This window comes from Apaloderma vittatum, unplaced genomic scaffold (assembly GCF_000703405.1).
Source record: "Apaloderma vittatum isolate BGI_N311 unplaced genomic scaffold, ASM70340v1 scaffold7409, whole genome shotgun sequence".
Classification (NCBI taxonomy): domain Eukaryota; kingdom Metazoa; phylum Chordata; class Aves; order Trogoniformes; family Trogonidae; genus Apaloderma; species Apaloderma vittatum.
Window position 1 is genome coordinate 1,687 of NW_009734567.1, and position 9,498 is coordinate 11,184.

Here is a 9,498-nt window from a genome sequence, read left to right on the forward strand (position 1 = left end):
TGAAATCACAGTAAGATTCCAGAATGAAAAAAGGTAACTGCTCAACAGTAATCATGCTCTGTTGATACCCGTCATTGCCTGTGATCTGCCTTGTTGTACTGCCTAGCACCTTGAAGTCATCTTAGTTTTCTAAAGACTTCACAGGCTGATGAGCAAATTAAAGTACGAAAGTACTCTAATCAGATTTCTCAGTGGGCTCAAGAAGCTTCTGTGGTATGTTCAGAGCTCAGAGTATTTTGTATGGTAAACACTGTTGTGAAAAACAGAAGCAAATAATTGCACAATGAAAGTAGACCAAGGGCATGGGCTGAGCCCCCTGCACACAGAGTAGATGGTAAATTTAGCTGCTGAAGTATGAGCACACAGTTTTAGCTGCTCAGGTATGAGCGCACAGTTCTCTACAGTTCCTTATCTTTCTCAGGCGCTTGGTCCTACCTCCATAAGAGCTGAAGGAATCTTCTTCTGTTTCTTAAAAGATGAATAATGAATATTGTGGAAGACAGAGGAGAAGGCACTGCTTGAAGACCTGGATGAAGTTGGAGGGAAGCTCACACTTAGTGGTCGCTCTGCAAGATTAGGAAAATTCAGAAGGGGAAGGTGAAAATGGGTGAACTGGTACATATCAGACGTGGGGTAAGAGGCACACAATGGGGTAATGCAAACTACTAAGGAAAATGCAATGCCTCCTTCATAGCCAGTTTTTATTTTAGCTTTTCTTTCAGATCATCCATTTAAGTCTGATTAGATGCATGGATTTCATAGCAACCTAGGTTAATGGTAATAACCTACAGCTACTTGAAAGGAGCCTGCAAGAAAGCTGACAAAATGCATCTTCTTTTATTCTAATTTAAAATCAGTATGAATCAAATGTTTTTTCCACCTACCCCCTCTATGCTACGTAACCCCTTTTCAAGACAGATACACTAACAGGACATTCTTTCTGTGTAAATTATTTTCCAAGTTCTGCATGGGAGAAAGTTATTCTGTCCCTGTCGATTTCCATTAACCCCACTTGTCTGAGTTCGTATCTTCACATTTCCTAGAAACTCTTAGTAAAACACAGCATTGTTTTAGCACAAATCTGAGTAAACACTTCTTGGACACACAGTGGCTTGGGGCTGCTTTTCTTTGGCTGATGTGACAGCATCTGTTCATGTGTTTGCTTGGCTAGTATGAGTTTCTTTAATCAGGATGGAAAAAACAAACTTCACCTGTCCCCACCTTTTTATCCTTGATGATATAATATGCTTACTTTTAGAGATTGTCTGCATGAATAGTTGTGCAAGAACATTATTTCCTGTTCATTCTCTCTTCATATATATGCGACTGCTTCCTCCCTTTTAATCTTTGACTTGGGTGTGTATTTAAATGAGAAAAGGGACTTAGATAGTAGGACAATAATAAAAAGTTGTAGATAGCTCTTCAGCTTTGAATTCATCCTTCGATCTGTAACCAGATTAACTCCCTGTACAGAAGACCTCTTTTAGTGACTCCCCTCTTTACCTCAGCATTTCTTTTTATAAAAGCTACATGAGTGAGGACAGTGAGGAACTGCAAAGCCATCATTTTACTTTAATGGATAATTCATTAGAAATGATGAGGAAGAGTTACCACCTGTAATTACATCACAGAATAGAATAGTTCAGTTAGAAGGAACCTACAATGATCATGTAGTCTAACTGCGTGACCGAGTCAGGGCTACCCAAAAGTTAAAGCGTGTTAAGGGCATTGTCCAACATCATCTCATGTCAAGTTAGCACCTCCCTGGGCACAGCTTTGAACCATTCCCACACAGTCTGTCCCTGGATCCCCGGGAGAGGAGACCAGCACCTGCCTCTCCAAGGCCCCTCCTCAGGAGGCTGCAGAGAGCACTGAGATTTCCCCTCAGCCTCCTTTTCCTCCAAGCTACGCAAACCTCATGTCCTCAGTCGCTCCTTGTAGGACATAGCTTTTATTGTTATTCTGGTTTATCAAAAGGCTGGGGGAGACCTCAGAGAAGCTGACCTGCTAGAACAGTTTTAGCTGCCATACAGCCTGGCGCTCCTGGGAGCTCAATGCAGATGCCATGTGCTTGAAACGAGAAATCCTCTTTAAAAAACCACAACATGGTTACGCAGATCCTAAAGCCTCTCCATTATACCGACAGGAAATGGGCTTGTCAGTCTGACCAAGAATGAAGGGATCTTACCTCTTTTCTTAAGTTCCGCATAGCAGCTATTGCAGACTTTGGCTGCTTGATCTTTGAGGTACTTCATAGGGTACTTGTTTCTTGAACAGTTTCGACATACAATCTGTTCCAGTGAGGAGAGATGCACATAAATATAATTTAAATTTATGTATATATACACATACAAACCAAATCCTCTGAGCTGGTTGGGAGAGGAAGATGGATACTGGACCAGGTATGACTCCTAAAACTGTGGCAGTCAGGGTAAGCCTGCTGACTGAAATGTGGTTACTGTAGATTTACGTTGTTGTAAGCCAAGCTGAATTGATCGCCGAGTTTGGTTTTACACCACTGCTGTGCCCGTCTCCCCAGTAACTTTTACTTCCCTACTAGTGATTAACAGAAAGACCACTTTAATATTACTTCTGCTTTCGTAACTTTGTTACTAAAATTGTTTTCTTAAGCAAGTTTGCATGTTCCTGGTATCCCTGTGTAGGTACGTACCAATTTTCTCTGTGGGATTAGAAAAAAGATTAATTAATGCTTTTTCATACTAGCAAAATTTACTGATAGTTTGATAAAAAAGAAATGTTGCTGAGGCTAAAAGACAGCCATAATTTAAAACAGGACTGCAAGTTTATGGGTATAAACAGATCTCTAGAGTCAGCGATGAAGGGACTAAACCAAGAAAGCTTATAGACCCCCTCGGCTGTAGGGCAAAAGGCAGCAGCTCTTCAGTGGAGAACAGGAGGAACTTTCCCTTTGGTTGCTGACCAAACCATGCTCTACTGCCGAGTTTCTTCTCTTTTCTTCGAAGATAATTTTACCAGCTGTTATTAAGGACAGGACATGGACTAGATATGCCACTGCTCAGAACAGAGACTGTATTTTCCGTATATTGCTTCAAGGTCCCTAGAGCTAGCTGTATACTAGATATAATGGCTGGACTCAGCAACAACTATCGTGCAAGCCTTCAACTACTAGCCTTCGGAAATTAATTTGGCCCTCAAGGGAAGGTTACTGTTGTTCCTACTAGAGTCATTGTAAACATAACGACCTAACTTAGCAAAGCACTAACGGGTTCTGTGAGGATTCTGGTCTTGACATTGCTGCAAGCGTGCAGAAGTTATTGCAGCGGCAGCCAGTGTCCTAGAGTTGTGAACAAAGCCTCCCGAGAAGCCCGTGCAGACCTTACCTTCCCACAGGCGTGACAGTGATGTCGCCTCAGAGTGAGAGTAAAGTCGCAGCCACAGTTCATGCACATCATGACATGGGACACAGGTACCAGAGTAGGAGGTCTCTCACCCAAGGATATTCCAAGCCTTTCCCTTAGCTTAAAATCAAACAAGGACAAATGAAGAAACATCCCCACCTCTTTCCAAGGTTTCACATCTATCGTGTACTGAGGGTCGCACCACTGGATGCAGCACTCCAGGTGTGGCTTCACTACCATTCTTTCTTCCCCAGTTAGTCTTATTTAGTAAAACTGAGGTTCTATGTAAGCTAAACCAGCATTTTTACTTTTTGCTAGATACAATCTTTGCCGCCTTAGCTAGGAGTAGTAAAAATGAAATTAGTGATATAATAATATACATCAGTTGTGCTGGTACAATTGGAATATTACAGGTGGGGTTTGCATGGGCAATGACTTTGCTGTGTATATGATATTAGTGTAAATAACTGGTAGTTTTGTTTTCTTAAAATGCATGAAATCTGTACCTATTTTTAGTTCATCCAAAATAGTTACCCTTTAGGGCAAAACAGTCTTTCTCCAGAAGAACTCTTGTTTAAAAGCAAAGACTATAGAGTGTGATTAACATTTCGTAGGTGGCCCATGAGCTGTGATGAGTTTCATTGTTTAAGCTTGGCATGCTGGTTTAAATTAAAGTAGTAAGAACATCTTGCCACTAGGAACTCTGTATTTTACAAGCTCCTCTCTTTCCTTCCCATCTCCCTTCCCCTTTCAAGCATTGAAAGACTTGGCCTCCTTTTACCTCCACGCTGCTGTGGAAAGTGGAAGTGTTGTGAGCGCTGTAGTCATCTGGGATGTGTCTGCTGATGCAGCTGTACCAGTCATCCCTTTCCGAGCAAGAGCTGTGGAATGAAATACAGCAGAGCAATCAATGCCATGCACAGCAGGGACTGAAACAACCTGTTCCTGGATCAGAGAGCAAAAGCTTCACTTTATGAATGTTTGCTTTTCCCCACTACTGCATTGAACTGATAATTTTCTGGCCAGGAACAAAACTGACTGTTGGATGTATTAAGTGGGACAGGTAGTGTAGATCCATGGTTAGGACTGTTGACTGAGAAAGAACTAAATGCCTAGAAAGTTTTTGAAAGCAGTCTCTGACTTCACTATAAGCTGCCCAATCCTAGATCACGTGGGACAATACGAATGTCTCTTTTTGTCATGTCTACCCTGGCTTTTAGGCACTAGTGCATGTTGTATTGGCATGGCTTGCTCGAAGTACGCGTGTTTGTGCTCATCTCTGCAGTGGGATGCTTAGATGATCTGCGTGTTGGGAGATGCAGAAGCCTGTCTCCACTGTGGAGATATGGGTGCTTTAACTTTCCTACAGCTCCATCGCAGACAATCTCCAGTCCCCTGGCGAGAGGCCAGGACAGCAGTTGGGAAGGAAGTCTCCATTCCCCCTGGCTGCAGTTCTGCGTGTAGGCCAGCAGTTCTGCGGACTGGCCCCTAGATGCCCCCTTTGCACAAGGCAGAGCAGCGAGCACCCCACCTCTCTCCCCGAAGAGCAGCAGGGCTCTTGGTGCATGGTACCTCCCAGATGGATCCGCTCTGTTGCAGCCACAAGCTGTCCTGCCTGGCAGCTGGTTTCTCCGCTGTGACTTCAGGCCGTGCTTCCCGTGCACAGCTCTAGCTGTTCCCAGCATCGGGCATGGGGGGAATGGGACCCGGTGTGGTCCCACCTCCCCAGGTCATATCCGCCTCACACATGCTAGCTACTCACTAGACATTGTTAAAATCAGCAGTGGCATCACTGCCAGCTGCTATTCATCTGTGATTTCCTCACTCTGTCCTCATGAAGGCCACCAAACAAGACATCTGAGAACAATTTGTCTTTTGTGGTCTTAAAAAAAAGGGCACAAAAGAAGAGGAAATGACGTATTTTATCAATGATCTCTGACAGCATCCCTCTGCATCATGAGCATAGCCCTTGTCTGAAAAACAACAGCCTCTCTAAAATTCAGCAAGCCTGGAGCAGAAATTGGAGCAGAAACTCTGAGCTAGTGTATCTACTGCATATAGGCTGACCTCTGCAAGCCAGGGGGTTGTGTTACAGGAGATCATCTCTGGCAAGAGTCACACTACCAGTCAATCCTTAATACTACTAAAAGTCCCGTCAAATTACACTTTCTAAGAATCCTGAAGATGTCTATCTTCCAGACAAATCATGTTGAAAGCCTGCAAAGCACTAGAAGAAGTCCTAGCTTCAGCCTTTCTATTGCTAATTCCTTCTTGGAAATTTTGTTCACTTGAGAATTAAGATACAACTAAAAAACCCCAACAAAAGAAAACACAAAGAAAATCATGGCCCATGTAGTAATGTAAATTAAAGCCACTTTGGGAAAGACAGATAAGAGGGACAATCTGCTACTAACTGGCCCCTTTAACCTCTTCTCCATTAAACATCTTTAGGGAGTGATCACAGGTTATTAGTGTCTAAATATGGGAATATCACCTGTCTGCTGATGAGTAAGATAAATATGTCAGTTGGCACTGACCTGTTCTTAATTAGCTATTTCACTGGTTGCATGAAAGCTCAGAGGGATTTTTGCTGAACCCCTGAGGCTCAGAGAAGCTCAGACCTTGATGCATTTCTGCCCCCTTTGGTCCTTGTGTGATTTTTGGGCTGCAGCTTTTGTGCTGAGCTATCAGTTATCTATGTTGACTCATATACTCTTCCTTAAGCAAACAGAGAGAGAGGGTCAGATTGTCACTGCAGTCTCGCAGACAGCAAGGACATTCATGGAACACAAACTGGACTGGGATGGGATTTTGTCACAGTGCTATCAATGACACTCAGAAGTAGCATTTTACGGAGATAACACAGACTGTGTTGTCCTGGTGCTTTGGTGTTTTATATGGCAGCACGTGTCCAAGAAGATCAATTCTGAAACGCAGATAAAAGTCTATGAGCAATACGAGCCTTCTCCATAAAGGCTCTGTGCTCAGAGCTGTTACCAGCACTCTGCAGGCCAGTAACATGGCTCGTCAGGCAAGTGGGCCATTTTCAGTGGGAGATGTAAAGATTTTACAGTGTCATCTGCTCAAATAGCGATGCCGACTTCTGGGCTTTGGTCATGCTCATTCTACTGCCTTTAGTCCCAGACACTCGTGCATTTCCTCAGTGCATCCACCGTGTCTCCTACAAACGTAAAGGCACTGAGATATGGGTTGTGATTGTTAACAACTGGCCTTCAGTGCAGACTTGAAGCACCTCAGTGTGAGCGGTCAAAGATAACAGCCTGTAGGGAAGCTTGAAGCCTTCTCATCCTTTTCTGTGTTTGGTGTTCCTTTTGGTGAGTGTCACAGGCCAAGGACTTCGCGTAGTGGGATTGTGCGAGCATGCTGTCCCACCCGTGTCCCATCAGCTCTGCCAGCCAGTACAGAAAAGGACAGGAAAAATGTTCTTGGGTGACTTATAGTACCTTCTAGTACCTGAAGAGGACCTACAGGAAAGCTGAGGAGGGACTGTGTTCAAGGGCAAGTAGCAATAGGATGAGGGTCAATGCTTTTAGAGCAAGGTAGATTTAGGTTAGATACTAGGAAGAAATTCTTTACGATTAGGGTGGTGAGACACTGGAGTAGGTTGCCCAGGGAAGTTGTGGATGCCCCATCCCTGGAAGTGGTCAAGGCCGGGCTGGATGAGGCTTTGAGCAACCTGATCTTAGTGGGAGGTGTCCCTGCCATGGCAGGGGAGTTGGAAAGAGATGATCTTTGAGGTCCCTTGCAACCCAAACCATTCTATGATTCTATGACTTAGTGCAGATTGGTCGCAGAGTGGACAGCACAAGGAAGGGAAGGGGGCCTGTGCTCTGATAAGTCAGTCTCTGTCTGGCTGTTATCAGAAGGACGACTTTAGTCTCAGGCCCTGGTTCTATCTACTACCAAAGAAACACAGTTTGCAGTGGCCTCACATGCTTCGTTTAGGCTAACTAAGCAGACTCGATGTGATTACAAAAGGTAAAGAAACAACATAACAGTGCAAGCAGAACATCCCAAGCTTCTCACTGGGGATGCCAACTTCATTTTCCCCAAATAAAGGGGAAACTCTCTAGGTTACAGAAGGACTGTACACGTCTTGCTTTTGTACCGGGCAGCAGACAATTCAGAAGTACTGTATGTGGATTTTGAGGGTTGTGATGAGTGTGCAGCTCTAAGAAAATCTCAGATATTTCTCATTTGCTGGTTATAAAAGGAAATAAAAAGGCTTTGACAGGTATGTGTGCTCTGCCCACAGATCACAAGTGCTCTGGGAAGAATGAGAGCTCCAAATTCTGATTTGGAATATGAAAGTTCCCTCCTTGTCTTCCTGTTGCACTGTGTAATTTAAGGAAGTCAGCTGTGTTTCCAGACATGCTGTATTTGGAGACTGATGGTAGGAAAATGAGTACTTAAAAGCACTGAAGACCTTGTTATTTGGAAGACTTAATTTTAATACCACTGCTAGTGTGCTACATCTTTTTTAGTAAACTACAGCTGAAAATCAAGCCAGCCACCTTTCTGCAGTAGCTCTGTGTAAATCTGCAGGGTAATTTTGGGCTAGAGGCATGAAAAAAATACCTTACATTGCTATCTTCTGATCAGAAACTGGCCTACAATCTTTCTGACATTAGCTTAGTGATCCTAGGACAGGCATCCTGGCTCCCAGTTGCAATCGGTACCAGCACTACACAAACCCGCTAGTGAAGTTCCTTTTATTAGAAGGAGCCATGAGATTGTCAGTAAGGTTTAATTTTGGCTTTGTTGTTTAAGCACTATTAAATGCTTTTATATCTATTGCATAGTATTACCTCATTACGGTTTTCTCCAGCAATTTTGCAACCCTAAGATACAATATACTCTTAGTGTCATAGGGAAAAGGTGTGAAAGATAGGTTTCTTAGACTTTCTTCTCTTTCCTTTCTCTTTAAGATGTTATCAAGAACTGACTTCTAATCTTTGCTCAATATTTGAGTTGAATTAGTTACAATTGATGAGCTTCACATTTATAATGACTATCTTTGTTGTGTAATCAAGCACCCAGCTGTTGTCTGTCACAGTAGCACAGGCTGAAATTGAGTTAAAGAAGAATGAGACACCAGTTAGACTAATCTAGAGATGCAGCTGTAGAATGTAACACCCTCTGCCGTGCCTGTTTGGGGACAGTACCTTGCTGACAGGGTCAGGCAATATTCATCATATTCAATCTTCAGGACGTTTTGGGCTTTTTCTGTCACTGGGCGGCTGACCTAGAAACAAATGCCAGGAACATGAATGTGGATGTGAGTTAACAGTCGGTAACCAGTACGCTATGCAAGTCTCAATGCATAGGGATCTATGATGTCCCAGCCATCTGTTTCATATTTTGAAGCAAAGAGGTAGACAGGTAGGGTTTTCTGTCTTTTGTGTTGCTGGTGTCATGAGGAATGGTCTCTATTTCAGTATGGTGGTTGTGCTAAAGCTAAAAAATAATTTTATCCAACTATGTAAGATAAAGTATCGGGATAAAGGATTCAGTTTTGATATAACAAGCTTAGGAGATGTTTAGTCTGACAAGAGCATTTTGGGCAAAAGGTTTTGGCTGTTCTTAGAATGAATGGAAATAACTTTCTTCCTGACATGCATCAGGGAAGGTTTAGGTTGGATCTCAGGAAGCCCTTCCTCATGGAGAGGGTGCTCAGGCACTGGGATGCACTGCCCAGGGAAGTGGTGGAGTCACCAACCCTGCAGGTGTTTAAGGAGAGGCTGGATGTGGCACTTAGTGCCATGGTCTGGCCCATGTGACGGTGTTGGGTCATGGGCTGGACTTGATCTCAGAGGGCTTTTCCAGCCTCAACAATTCTATGATTACATAGTGAAGCACTTGAGTTCAGTGAATGTCTGTCTACAGCAAGGCTCTCAGCCATGTAGTGTATTAGCTGCCTACTAATAGCAGCATCCATTAGGAGAAGCATAGCCTCATGGTGATATATTGTTATTAACAAGCACCTATTATGCCAGTGACAGTGTTTGAAATGTCCTCCAGAAATACCTGCTCTGCAACTCGTTTTCACTTAATGGCAGAGTGTTTTGGCACAGTTACAGGTGCCAATGGATGCTTG

At 43.5% G+C, this 9,498-nt stretch overlaps 1 protein-coding gene across 1 annotated transcript in view; it reads right to left on the reverse strand.

Annotated features, from left to right (window-relative positions):
- The window catches only part of FGD5 (FYVE, RhoGEF and PH domain containing 5), a gene marked incomplete at its 3' end in the record, with an annotated part of 77,096 nt that overhangs the window by 1,637 nt on the left and 65,961 nt on the right, over positions 1-9,498 (reverse strand). Inside the window, exons 14-18 of the mRNA XM_009876326.1 lie at positions 8,567-8,646; positions 4,162-4,261; positions 3,363-3,500; positions 2,189-2,291; positions 436-566 (exon numbers count right to left, since the gene is read on the reverse strand). Coding sequence (XP_009874628.1) covers positions 436-566; positions 2,189-2,291; positions 3,363-3,500; positions 4,162-4,261; positions 8,567-8,646 — 552 coding nt within the window. The remainder of the gene's footprint in view (positions 1-435; positions 567-2,188; positions 2,292-3,362; positions 3,501-4,161; positions 4,262-8,566; positions 8,647-9,498) is intronic.